The sequence below is a fragment of the Sceloporus occidentalis genome, unplaced genomic scaffold, assembly GCF_023333645.1.
Source record: "Sceloporus occidentalis isolate IW3139 unplaced genomic scaffold, rSceOcc1.0.p SCAF_2, whole genome shotgun sequence".
In the NCBI taxonomy this organism is placed as follows: Eukaryota; Metazoa; Chordata; class Lepidosauria; order Squamata; family Phrynosomatidae; genus Sceloporus; species Sceloporus occidentalis.
Window position 1 is genome coordinate 15,013,674 of NW_028316982.1, and position 14,807 is coordinate 15,028,480.

At 39.8% G+C, this 14,807-nt stretch overlaps 1 protein-coding gene across 19 annotated transcripts in view; it reads left to right on the forward strand.

Annotated features, from left to right (window-relative positions):
• Positions 1-14,807, forward strand: part of LOC149317998 (F-box-like/WD repeat-containing protein TBL1XR1) — a 236,259-nt gene that overhangs the window by 199,340 nt on the left and 22,112 nt on the right. For 18 of the 19 annotated variants that reach the window (XM_089508806.1, XM_089508803.1, XM_089508812.1 and 15 more), the window contains 2 exons: positions 8,287-8,432; positions 10,542-10,773. In XM_089508806.1, the coding sequence (XP_089364932.1) occupies positions 8,287-8,432; positions 10,542-10,773 (378 nt within the window). The remainder of the gene's footprint in view (positions 1-8,286; positions 8,433-10,541; positions 10,774-14,807) is intronic. The other variant, XM_089508822.1, reaches the window with a different exon arrangement.

The following is a 14,807-nucleotide window of genomic DNA, read 5'->3' on the forward strand; positions in this document are numbered from 1 at the left end:
TAGCAAATTAGTGTGACCCTGTGCACAGTTTGAAAATTGCTGCCACAGCAAATAATGGTGCTTGCTTTCCTGTTGTGTCTATTGTACAAGCTTATTTTACTTGGGACCTAGATGTGACCTTTTTACTCACATGTACTGAATTAGGAATCCTTTAAAGCATGGTTTTTGTGGTCCACATCCTAATAAGCCCATTATATGGTTCCTAAATATGAAAATGTGTTCTCTAAACTGCATGGAACTGCATTATTTTATATTAATAGGATGTCAGGAAGTCAGTGGCAGCCCTGGACAGACAATCAGATTCAAGAAAAATATTGTATTGGTTTAAAGAATTCATATGTGCAAATCTGCAGCGCTATATACCTTTGAATCCCAGTTCAGTTTCAAGTAGAGACCTTTCTTTTAAATTAAATTCTTTTAAATTTTAATGGTGGGAGATGTAAAGGCAAAGATCTTTCAATGTCTTTCCTAGATCCTATTTTACATCCCTTAAAATGCATGTCTTAAATGATTTATATGTAATTCTTGCAGTTGTGCAAAAATGGTTTGCAGCTAGTAATTAAAATACACAAAAACACCACCAACAAAATACAGTGACCATAAAGAAAAAAACTCAGAAAGACTTGAGCAAAAAAGCCAATATGACAACAATAGACCACGATGTGACAGTCTTTATGGAAAGAAATGGATGGCCTGCTGCTTTCAGAAGACATACAAAAAAACTGTATTTTCCACTAATGTTTTTAAAGCTGCAAAGAAGACACAAACTGTTAAGACTACTGACAGGTATCCAATAGACAGGTTAACTCAAATGGGGCAGGGGTGGACCTTAAGTTTAAAATTATTTAGAAGTTTGCATATCTTACATTAATTAAGTCTAGATGTAGCTGTTATATATACTCAACTATAAGTCGACCTCATGTATGTCAAGGGCAAGTTTGGGGGCCAAAATTAGGGATTTTGATATGACCCATGGATAAGTCGAGGGTAAAATTTAGGGGCATATAGCAAAAGATCTAAAGGATGAAGTAAAGGAAAACAATGTCAAAGAATGTAAAAAAATTCCAGCAGCCATAACTCTTGCCGCTCACTGTTAAAGCTGGATAGATAAGAGAGAAAACGGGGTCGGTGCTTCCAGGACAGATTCTACCATTGCCTTTCACAAGGTGATGGTTCCTTCTTTTAAATAAGAGTTAAGATACAATACTTACATTAACCCGTGGATAAGTCGACTTAGGTTTTTGGGGTCAATTTTTTGACCTAAATTTCTAGACTTATACATGAGTATATACAGTAAGTATTTAAAGATTGGTTTCTGGAAGCAAGGTGTCAAGCCTGCCCAAATCTTGGTATTTTAACTCTTGAGGTAAAAAACAAGTCCACTGGAGTGCAAGTGTACAATTTTGTATTTTATAGGAGACTCTATTAATCTATACTTAATACTTTGGTTCAGTCTTTGGAGCAAAACTTCTTCAGAATTGTGCCAGTTTAACATGTGCACAGAAAGCAGGTCTTTCCTTATTAATTTAGTGAATGACCAGAGATCCATAATCATGTTAGAGCCCACACATACACACCAGTATCACTTATTAGGATTCCAGATGGACTACTTTTGGTCACAAATTTAATGCTTCCATTTTTTTAATGCTGTGCTTCTTTCAAGTGGAGTAAGGAATGATGCTCAGTGGTGTTCATATCTATAACTGCAGATACTGGAAGGAGCAATGTACAGTGGGCCTATGGTATCTGCTGGGGTTTGGTTCCCTCTTGGATACCAAAATGTATGGCTCTCAACGATTGAATGGGACGCGCCGCCCCTTCCACCCCGCGTGCGCCCCACGGCGCGTATGCTCAAGCCGCGTATGGCGCGGGCACGCTATATACAGATATTTTTTTTCTAATTTCTACTCTTATTCACCTCCTCCTGTCTTTACCATCATGCCTAACATTTCAAATACATCTCTAGGACCAGAAACAGATTATAAAAAATCTCTCTTCTACTCATACGGGTGGAATAAGCCAAGAATGTGCATGATATCTTCAGAAGCCTGTGTGGGGCTGGATTAACCAAGTATGGTCTATGCACATAGGCTCAATTTATGTTGGGCCAATATGCTAATGTACGTCATTGCACTGGTGATTCTACATACTCTGGGCTTGCATAATGAGTAGCCAGTAGCTCCTTATGTAAATTGTTATCCCAATAGTATGATGAATGCTGGTCTAGTGGCCAGGTGACTAACATGACTAGGGGCCAGATACAGTGCCTTCCCCATACAACTAGTGTTTGTTGTGGTATGTATTGGGAAGCTCCCTGCTGGATGCTGGGATTTTGTACTGCTGCTGCTGCTGCTCGACTGGTTACCTACTGGACTCCTGCTCAATGCCCAATAACTAACTACAGTGGTGGAACTTTTCGCTATGCAGGCTCTCAACAAGATCTGAACCGTAAAATCCAACCAATACCTTGCTGCCCAGATTACATAGTTGATGATCAATTTTTGTGTTGCGAGTTGATCTATATGTGCAAGTTGAATTTGGTCTCTATAGCCCTGTCCCAACATCCAGGAAGAGGGGCCAGAACTCAATAAAACAGAATATATTTGGTTTTGGTTTCACCTATGAAAGATCCCTAGTTTGTTCCTAGACCTATCCAGATAGGGCTGGGAAAGATTTCTTACTGAAACGTTTGAAAGTAGCTGTCAGCCACTATAGACAAACAGAGCTAAATGGAGCAAAGTTATCTAATGTAATGTAAGGCAGCATTCTTTCTTTTTTCAGATCAAAGCATGAATTTGTCTCACTCCACCCTGTTCATGGCCATAGCAAACCAATGTCAGTTAGCAGAAGAGCTGGGTTATAGGTGGAGTATGTGTAGAGCGATTGCTTGTGTATCTTGCAAGGAACATGGTACAGTCTGTGGACTGTATACCAGTCTATACCAGTCTATAAAGGCGATAAAGGCTAGGCCACACGGGGTCCTGTTCTTGTTGCAGTGGTCCTTTATTACTCTAGATCATTGCTTTTCAAGCTGTCTGATGTACAGTGGGCTCTTGCCATCTGCAGGCTTGCCATCCACAGATCTGAGCATCTGTATATAGCAAGCCCCATTGTTCTCAAGCCCCGTTGCCCCATGGGGGTCAGTGGGACATGAGTTCCCATGCTTTTTCATATCCACAGTGATGACCAGCACTGATGACCAATTTGCACCACTTTGGAACACCACTTAGCACCTCTTTGGAACACCATGTTGAGTGGCAATGTTCTAGATGTTATTTTTTGGAATGAGCGGTTGGAAATGGGGATTTCTTTTTGATAATTATTGATTTGAATGTAGTGTTAGGCTTTTGTCATTATTGAATTGTTATGATATTATTATTATTATGTTTTTGCTATGTATTGCTATATTACATTTGTTTATTATTTTATATTTATTGTTATTGTTTATTGCTATTGCTTTGTATTTCCCTACTGTTGTAAGCCGCTCGGATTCCCAGTGATTGGGCGGGATATAAATAAATCCTATTATTATTATTATTACGTTCAGACTTCCAACTCTCTTGATTCCTAACTACTGGCCATGCTGGCTCATGCTTCCAGGATTTGAATTCCAAAACATTTAGAGGACCAAAGGCTGAGAACCACTACCCTAATTAATTCTATTATTTGTTCTCCCAGGGTTGTAAATGTGCTGTCCAGCCATTGAGAAATATACTTGTTCATATCTGTATAACCCCTTCCTGGTTTCTGGGGTCAGTTATGCTTCTGCCATGCTTGTAAAATTAATCTCTCTATTTCTGCTTTATGTGCAACAATTTTAGTTCCTTCTGGCTATAAACCACTGTTTATAGTGTCCCAAAAGGGAAAATGTCTGAAGTTCTAATTACCTGTGAATAGAAAACATAATGGCTTAAGATGAATCTGTTTTCTACATGATGGATTTACCTTTGTTAGGGCAAGCAAAATAAATAACACATTAACATCCAGTAATCCTAATTTCCCTGTTTGCAAACGATAATTATGCAGCTCTTGAAATGGAATACGGAAATAAGGCAAGCCTGGTGCTGGTGCTCATGTACAATTAAAATGCTTCATCCTAAAGTTAATCCTCCCCTGTGTAGACATTATTCTCCCTTGTCCTATGCAATTTAAAAAGAAATCAAGATAGAAAAAAAGTCATAATAAGCAGGAGAGTATTGATGCCTCAACAGAGCAGCTGGGTTGGTAGCTCCAACCAGCGATTGGGAAGAAAATACAAATTGGTTCAAGGGGAAACAACAAAAGAAAAGAGTTAGATATAACATCTTGACATATAACATCCTCTGTTGTGACCTTTGCCTGATGCTGTTTAATAAATAAATCTTGAGCAAATTCTATCATTCAGTACCCTCACTCCCAGACCTCTGCAATTTCAGACCAGAATCCTTTGGGTGAACATTTTCCAGCATTATGCAACAGTGAAGAGAGAAGCCAGACTAAATTTGCCAGTTCTGAGCAACCTTTTTCTCCAAGGACTCACGTCCTTCATAGCTGCTGCAGTTGGGTCTTTTTCATCCTGCTCTTTATGCCACCTACACCTGTGTAATGCACCAACTGGGAGACATTATTCTCTCTTGTCCTATGCAATTTAAAAGAAATCAAGACAGAAAAGACAACTACTGCATTTCTGGATGCTCTCTCACATATAAGAAACCCTGCATGTGGATAGCCAGCACTGAAGGGTGAAATGTTGTAGCTCTCTTAGTATGCTAGCTTTCCCACAAGCAGCAAGTGTTGGTTTCTTTGTCTAAAACAGGTTGGAAAGCTTCAGATGTCTGAAAACCAAGAACCCACCACAACACCTCCCCCAGGAAGTTGGCTTCTGCTTCTAGTATTTAAAAAAAAAAAAAAGGAATGGGGAACAAAAGGTGCAGGAAGGGGATATATCTTTCCTTAAAGCAATATCACCACTCCTGAAGGCTGCTAGGAATAGACCTACCCATTTTTTTGCAAATTTTATATGGTGAGGTGTTTTGTGAGGGATCAACAGTACTGTCTACTTCATTTTTCAAACATATTGGTCTCTAACTTCCTAGGACCTCATATTAAGACAGATTTAATATTTAGACAGATCCATAGCTAGACAGATCCAAATGTGATTTTGTTGTTGCTGATGGAATGTTTTTATTTGTTCTTGTTTTATTCATATTTTACCATTTAACCCTGTTGCACTAGGATTACACACACACACACACACACACACACACAGAGTTTGCCCTCAGTATCCTCAGACTTTGCCCTCAGTATCCTCAGACTTGCCATCTACAGATTCCGCAAATGGCAAACTCTGTCCCCAATGGAGGCGTGTGCACATGGCTGCTCCACCATTAAGGACAGCCCATGTTGTCCTTAATGGTGGCATGGCCATGTGTGCACGTCACCATGGGGGACAACAGGGGCTGTCCCTAATGACAGTGCTGACATTGAAGTCCAGTTTTCCGTAATGGCGGCATGGTTGTGTGCATGCCCCACCACTGGGGACAATGGAACTTGAGTATCCACGGATTTTGCTATCGGTAGCGGAGTGCTGAACAGATTCCCCCATGGAAGCCAAGGGCCAACTGTACTTAGTTAAATATACAGTGGGCCCTTCCCTTATATGGGGGATCTGTTCTAGATTCCCCCACACATACATAAGGGAAAAAACACTTATGGGGGTGCATGTATGTGGCACAGTGTGCCATTGTTTTTCCCACAGTGTGGCTTCATTGTAAGCTGAAAGCCATGTATGGTACGCCACTTAAATATAGGTGCTCTCCTGAACCACCCACCCTGCAGCTTTGACAGAAACGTCATTCACCTCTGCTCCAATGGCCAACAGAATTGACCTCCTAATGATGCTTGGTAATGTATGTTTGAGTAGGAGCTATGAGGATGGCAATAGTGTCGTGTTCACTATTTAGTAATGATTGTGATGGCTATTACCACATTTGTAATTCCTCCCCCCCCCCCAAAAAAAAAAATCAGGTACATGGGAAGAAGGAGATCTATTGTGCCACTGATTGGAGTGTGGGTGAATGATATTTCCATTAGGTTTGGGGTTGTCAGGCCAGAAGAAATTACTTGTTTGTGCATTGGGTATCTTCAAGTCAGTTCAACTTATGGCAACCCTAAGGTGAACCTTCAGGGTGTGGTGGCTTAAAGGTTAAAGACACCAATTCTGTCAGTTGTAAGGTCGGAAGGATGGCAGTTCCAGTGCTACATGATGGGGTGAGCTCCTGTCAGTAGTCCCAGCTTCTGCCAGCCTAGCAGTTTGAAAGCATGCAAATGCAACTAGATAAATAGGTACCACTTCGGTGGGAAGATAACAGCATTGGGTGCAGTCATGCTGGCCACATGACCACCCAAGTTGTCTTTGGACAATGCTGGCTCTCCAGCTTAGTAACAGAGATGAGCACCGCCCCTACGGGCAGTAGACATTCATGTCAAGGGACTACCTTTACCTTTTTAAAATGAATCTAGCATGGGGTTTTCTTGGCAAGATATGTTCAGAGGAGGTTTGTCTTTACCTTCTCCTATTGCTGAGGGCATGTAACATGCCCAAGATCACCCAATGGATTTCATGGCCGAGTTGGGAGTTGAACCCTGGTCACTACAGTCTCAGTCCAACATTCAAACCATTATACCATGCTAGGAGGTTTTTAGTTAACTATAATTAACTAAGCATACTTAGTTAACTGATAATGTAATGTAACTCATATATGATTCCAGCCATTGTTACTTATTCCCGTGTGTGTGTGTGTGTGTGTGTTTAAATCTTGTTATTAAGCCCCTTTGGGCACCATGATGGGAAGCAAGGTAAAAATCTATAAATAAATAAATGTAAGACACCAAACTTTCTGAGATTCACATTGGTTTTTCTAGTTCCTGTTAATGGATAGAAACCATCTCCATGCATGCACTCAGCTACATGGAGAAATCCAATCCAGTTGCAGTGTATATGTAAATCCAGGAGCTGTAAAGGAATAAGACTTTTCTTCCCAGTTAATGGTTTTGTGGAGGAGGTCTTTTTATGTGGGAAAAGCCACCACAGTCAGTACCTGCTAAATAGCTATGATAGTTGTATACCACCAAACTTTGTGGAGGAACAGCTTGAGGAAGTGTTGTGTGTTTGTGTGTTTAGCCCTGTTGAACAAAGGTTATTTTTTAATATTGCATTGAGTGAATTGTAAAGCATTTTCAGATCCCAATAGCATAGTTTGTCTGACGTCCTGTTAGTGACATACACATGCGAAACTTATACTATGTACGTGGGGCAAATTATTTGCCATACAGCAATGGACATATTTGGCCGGCAGTAGCAGTAGCAGAGTTGCATATACAGCAGTGTTGTTGTTGTTGTTGTTATATTTATTTATATACTGCTTTCCCCCAGAATTGGGACTCAGTTGTGTTATTGCTCATTGAGTATTGCATAATTAAACCCAGTCATTTGACACACGTTGCACAATGTTGTTGTGTTGCCCAGAGGTTGTGTAGGGCTGGTGTAGTGTATCTCCACATGTGGATATTTGTGCTATTCTGAGGGACTGTTGGTTTGCAGCCATTGAATGTTAGCAGTAGGGTTTGCCTAGTGGTTAATGTTAATGGATCAGTTTTACTGTGCACATCTTTCATTTCCTGAACACTTTGTCAGTTCCTGTGTCCTCTATTGATGGGTCCAACCTACTGACAATCAGAGCATGTTGCTTTTGCTTCACAGCATCATGGCTTGCCAAATAAACAGCATGGAACATATTTGCCCTAATATATTACACTGGCTATAACAACAACAGAAAACTCTAATGGCCCAAACTGGTAGATTTCTTGGGACAGATTTTTTTTGTCTCTGTCGTTATTTTAAACACCAAGAGTTTGTTAACAATTCTTCTGGTATCAATGCTATAGGATGCCTACTTTTTTTGAATTTAGTAATCAAACACATATCTGGGAGGACTCAAGTATCCCATTCTGGTACATGAGAGTTAAAAAGGGAGGTTGGTGTCTGAAATTACTCCCATAATTTACATGGCTCCCTTGTGGGAAGGTAGGTGGACTGTTTTGCACAAATATACATCTACATCTGGGTGTTGTAATCTAAACTGTCTAGGTATTGTAATCTAAATAAGAGGGAAAAGCTTGGAAATAAACAAAGCACAAATCTTTTTGAAAAAATCAAGCATGAGATACTGGAAATCGCAGCCAGAAAATATAATGCCTCTTTGTGCAGGTTGGAACACATCCTTATAGCTTTCCCCTTGTCTTTAGGGTTTTCTCATTCAGCATTTACCTTTGGTATCGAGAGCCATATCAGCCAGTCTAACATCAACGGTGCTTTGGTGCCCCCAGCTGCTTTGATATCGATCATCCAGAAAGGCTTGCAGTATGTAGAGGCAGAAGTTAGTATTAATGAGGTAAGGAAATCTCTGTTCTACAAAAGCTTTTATGTGCTTCCTTGCAATGTGTTGAATTGCCAACCATCTCCTTCCCTTCCTTGATATTACAGCCCTGTTCATTTACCAGTATGTTAGACACTCTCTTGTCTGTGTTTACCAGACATTTTCTTTATTGAATAAAATTGGAGCATTATAAAATCATATAATTGAAATCAGAACAGCCTTTGGTGCATAGCATTTGATCCGTGTGGAAGGAAGAGATGCTACCTAAAGGTGGCTTTCCTTGGCCAGAATGTTAATCAGCTACAGCAGTTACCAAATGATAAAGGAATCCTGTGATAAAGTTCTGGGAAGGCCTAAGGAATGTAGTTCCTTGTTCCCCCACCCCAAGAGATTTACCCTTATTTAAGTGTGAAATGTTTGAATTCATCTGTTTACAATGCATGCACATTAAAATAGTTGCTGCCACTTCATTTAGACACACTAGTTATGCTATGCAATAATAATAATAATCAGGCAGTGCAGCAAATTGAGCAGAAGTGCATGGTGCTTTTTGTTTGCTCTGTTTGCCTAGCCTGTTTCTGAAGCGGATTTATTTTGAATTCATGTCCTACTTTATTCCCACAGAACAAAGATGATTTGCTGTAATTGTTTTCTTCCTTGGCTTTTATGGAGTGAGGAACCATATCCCTTTATTTACTAGTTTCTAGCTAACCCTTCCATATGGGGATTAAAATACAAAATTGCTGTTCAGTTCCAAATCAAATTATTTTCCTCCTATTCCCTTTCCATAATGTGAAGGTGTCAGCTTGCATGATTATTAGCCATGCTTGTGTTCATCAAGTCCTTAATTCAGGACAGTTGTCCAAGTGTTCTGTGTTTCATATGAGGAGCCTTTTTCGAAAATTGACTTGAGATCTAGTGGACAAAAGGACAATTCCATCACTTTAGATATCCCTCTTATTTCTCTTTCAAAATTAAATAGCTAGTGAGAGAATTGAGATTATTGCACTACACTCTTAAAGCATTGCTATTCCACTTTAACTGTTCTGGCTGTCTCCTATTGCATTCTTGAGTTTGTAATTCAGTGAGGCCTAAGAGCTCTCTGGCTGAATATTCCAAATGCCCCATCCTAAACTGCAAATCCCTGAATGCAAAAACAGATAGCCATAGCAGTTAAAGCGGAATAGCAATGCTTTAAGAGTGTAGTGAAATAATCTCCAATGAAAGTTCACATTTTTCACTGAAAATAAATCCCTTTTCTCTGGGAGCAATAGAAAACCAGACAAAGTTGCAAGGATAAATGAGGAAGACTGCTTCTCACAGGGAGTTCCTGAGTGGCTAAAAATACACCAGAGGATATAGATAGTTTTCATGAGATCACATTTGGCTTTGGACTTGGATGTAATTTTTATTTTTGTTTTTTGGTCTAAGCTGTTATTCGTAGAAATTTATTGTCTAAAAAAGGCATTTCCACATTTTCTTCGTTAAAATGTAGTCCCATTGGACAGAATATGTGGAACCTTTGCCTACAGCAAAGTATAATTCCCAAAATTTATCTTGCTCACTCCAATGTCAAGAACCCTTGAAAGATAGGCAATTAGAGATGTCATTCTTTTTTATTTGAAGTTCAAAGCAAGGGTCAAGACATTGCAGTTCATGGGCCACATGTAGCCCTATGACCCCCCTAAATTTTTTAAAAAGATCCCGCCTCACCCCCCCCCCCAAATGTCCTTGAGATGGCACATAGTGCATTTTGCCCTTCACGGGCCAAAAAAGTTTTTAAAATCATGCTCTCCTCCCCCAAATCCTGGCAGTCAGTTATCCCAAATTGGAAGAATTGATGGTTTGACTCTATATAAGCGAGTTTCCTAGACAGTCAATTAACTGGTTAGTTTGACCTGCTTTCCTGCCTGGTAATCACAGTTATATCTCCCTTTTGAATGAGCTATAATTGCCTACCTTACAAGGGTTCTTGACACTGGAGTGAGCAAGATAAATTTTGGAAATCATACTGTGCAATCATCATGCTTCATAACAAATGCAGGTTTTATGCTTTCTATCCTGAAGGTCTCTCACATGTCACTAAATATATCTTTTTCCTCTCCACCCCAATCTCCAAATTAGGATGGTACGTTGTTTGACGGTAGGCCTATAGAATCACTCTCACTGATAGATGCTGTAATGCCGGATGTGGTACAAACACGGCAGCAGGCTTATAGAGACAAGCTTGCACAGCAACAGGCGGCAGCGGCGGCAGCGGCGGCGGCAGCAGCAGCTTCAACAAATCAACAGGGGTCTGCCAAAAATGGCGAAAATACTGCTAATGGAGAGGAAAATGGAGCCCATACTATAGCAAGTAAGATGTTGTAGTCTTATGAGTATAATAAGGACCACTTGCATAAAATATGTCAGTGTTCCATTCTTGGTTTGGTGTCTAAAAGCTTTACTGAATGTTTGCCTGGAAACAATTGAGAGGCAGGAGTGTGAAGTAGTGTGTATAGAAGACTTTTGAGGTGCTCAAAGCATTCTGCACCTTTCACTTCTACATTTTCTAGCATTCTTCAGAAGAGTTTACAGGTGCTATGCTCCCTCACTACTGCTACTTCTGTGTCATCTTTGAGGATTCTTTGTGGGAGCATTCTCAGCCTATAAGTGTGCCCACTCATGTGTACACACATACTCTTAGAGATGATGTTCGATTAAAATTTGAAGCTAATCTTCAGGTATTTTGCAGGATATGCATCTTTGGAGGACATGCTTCCCCCCTACCCCCCACCTTGAGTTGCTATCCAGAAAAAAAAGAAAAAAATCAATTTCCCCAGCTCTATATACTTTAGGGTTCAAATCACACTGCAGAAATAATCCAGTTTGAGACTTCTTTAACTGTCCTGGCTGAGTGCTAGGGAATCCTGGGAATTTTAGTTAACTGTGACAACAGAGCTCTCTGACAGAGAAGGCTAAATGTCTTACAGAACTACAGTTCCAAGAGTTCTCTAGCATTGAGCCAGGGCAGTTAAAGCGGTCCCAAACTGGATTATTTCTCCAATGCGTTTTGGGCCTATGTCTACCACAGATAAATACCAACTTTTGCAATTGCAGCAGAACATTTTTCTGCCAGCAGAATCACTTCCGGGGGACTGTAGATGTCCATGAAACTTCCAGTCATTTTTAATGGAATGTGTCCTCAATGAGTGGGAAGGCTGCAAATCATCACTGTGTATTTCAACCTGCTATTGTTTTAGAGAAGTATGGGATGAATGGATGTATTGAAACCTTTGAGCAATTTACAGAAAGAAGTGAATAGTCAGCAGACAATCAAAATCTAAAGTTGGGCTGAGCTGTGGTCCATCTTGTGTGGTCTATTTCTTGCTATTAGTATTCCTGTGGCCTGCTGATTCATTTTAAATTTCAAAGGAGAAGTGCTTACTCAGCTCTCTTAATGGGTAAGAAAAAGCTAATGAGCAGTCTCTTGCTTTGGATTTAAGTACATTGCAGGATCAGGCCATGAAGCCATCTAGTTGTCAGCAAAAAGCAAGTGTAGGTGAACTGCTGGAAATGAGCCTATTGTCTGCTGGGTAGTTCACAGTCTATCTTTTCCTAAACGCTTTCTTAGAAGTATTGCTTACTTTAGGAAAAGGCTGTTGCCCAAACCCTTTCCTTAAAAGTATTGTTAAAGTATTTCCTGCATAGGCTATTATGTATATCTTTCAGTTTTACAAAGTTAACATTTTGTCTTGCACATGAAAACCTGAAGAAACACAGGTTCATTTAAAAACCCAGCATTCCTTTCCATGTTTGGATTTGGAACACACACAACACACACTTCACTGTAAAGGATTGAGAATGTGATGTGCCAGCCACCCCTACTGGCTGAAAAGGCAAATTATATTGCCTGTCTTCACAAGAAGGAGCATTTTCAGCTACTGCATTGAATACCAGTGCTGCTGGCATATTCTCTGTTTGTATTTCTCTTTCATTGAGAGTATACTTTCAGAAGAATCTCTTATAAATTTGTTGTGTGCAAAAGTTGTCTTTAAAATGCTGTTCCACTAAGCACAAGATGGGTTGATAAGTGGAAAATCTCCTCTGTATTACTATGTCACTTTGACGCAATGTAGTCTTTTGTTATTTTAGGTTACTAGTTTTATAAACATCAGAAAAGTTTGGGCATACATAGAGAAAAGGTGAATTTTGCTTTTAAACCATTCCCTGTTAAATTTCAAAGGGATATAAGTTTAATGTGACTTTTTTCCCAAATAAAGAAATTGAAATTATGATTAGCCACTGTTTGGCTGCATAGATATATCTGATGTAGTTTGTTGGATGTGCTAACATACTACATACAGGAGGAATGGGTGGTTTATTGCGATACTTAAAGCAAACAACAGTGACTATCTTTCATAGACCTATAGAGTTGGAAGATATGATTTCTCTAGCTTTCCCCAATCTGATATCTTCCAGATATTTTAAATAAAACTCCCAGGTTCCATGACCCTTGGTCTGACTAATTGTAAGTGTTAGATATCATAAAATCTTAAGGAATTGGAAGGTATCAAAAAGGGCATCTAGTCCAACCAACTCCCTGCCATGCAAGAGTATATAACTAAAGCACTCTTGAAAGATGCCCATCCAGCTTCTATGGAAAGACTTTCAAATGCATTCTTATCCAAAATCTGATGCTCTTCTGATGTTTTGGAAGGCTGGCCTATGCTATCCATTTCATCAAACTGGTCTCCAGTCAGACAGTTCTGATTAGTGGCTTGAAACCAGTTTGGTTGTACCGAGAACCCATATATTATGATGTTCTGATGCATCACAAGGAGCAATACCCAAAGAGATAAGAAGAGTTAGGGGATGGGGAAAGATCCCAAAAGGAGTGAACAAATACACTTAGTTAAAGTACAGACAATGGAAGCACCATTGGATCCGGTCTTCTAGTCTATGAGGAGTATATGTTGTGTAAGATGGGAGGGAGATTTTATTTATTTATTTATTTATTTATTTATTTATTTATTTATTTATTTTTATCCCGCCTTTCTCCCAAAATGGGACCCAAGGCAGTGAACATATATAAACATAAGTTAAAATTGTACAATTAAAATCATAAAAATATAAAAATTACAAATATAAAATTTTTAAAACATACAGAGTTAAAATTAAAAAGTCCAAGTCCAACCCTCTCATCTCCCAATAAACCAAGCCTGCCAGATCTCAAAAGGCCTGTTTAAATAAAAATGTCTTTGCCTGCCTACGAAAGGCCAGCAGTGAGGGGGGCCAGCCTAGTCTCCCATGGAAGGGAGTTCCACAGGGAAGGAGTAGCCACTGAGAAGGCTCTCTCTCGGGTCCCTCACCAGGCGAGCCTGGGATGGTGGTGGGACCGAGAGAAAGCCTTCTCCTGAAGATCTTAGGGCTCTAGGTGGTTCATATGGGGAGATACGGTCTTTGAAATGTAGGGCTTTATAGGTCATAACCAGCACTTTGAGATTTATGAAGGTCAGATTGGATGGGTTTTTCTTCTTAAGAAAGAGTTACTGAAATCAGCAAATTGGAGATGCAATGCCATTTATTCCTTCTTAACACATAAGTTTTGCAACTATCCCATAGCTGCTTTATTTTGGGTGGAAGTGATTCACCACATAAATTTGGTAGTGCTGAGCACTTTTATATTTAGAGATGTACATATATTTTGAATTACTTACCTGTATCTTGGAAACTAACAGCCAGTGGAAGTGGAGTTTTCATGCCCTTTTGACTGCTAAAAGGTTGATACTTCCAACATTGGACAGATGACTGTCCTCCACCTATGATTCAGTGGATCGAAGACCTAACAATGCTTGCAATATTTGAAAAATGATGTACAGATGAAACCTACAAGTGGACTTATATTTGGACATTTGATCAGCTTTTATAGAAACTTATTATTAACATAGTTATTTTTCTCATGTGTTTTTATTTTCTGCATTGTTACCTTGGAATATCACAGTATACAGTACGCCCTCCCCTTATGCGGGGATCCATTCCGGATCCCTCCGCATAAGGGGAAATCAGCTTCTTCTTCGTGGTCTCTGCGAATGATACAAATGGGTTTACTGCGCCTGCACAGAGCTATTCGGAAACTTCTGGAATCACTGGGCAAAGTATACTTTGCAACTTTTAGCAACTTTTTGGCGGTAACTCCGCCCACCCATTATAAGGCCCCTGCGTTCCCGCTCTTTCCCCAGTTCCTTTTTTCCGCCGCGTTAGCTGCTGTTTGGAACTTCGCGCTATTGTTAGCTGTGTTGGATCACTGTGGTTTTTTTAACTCGGATTGTTTCTTGACCTCGGCTTTTCTACACTCCCCCCGTGTTGTTGGATTTTGGACTGTTGACTTCGATTTCGGATTGTGATTTG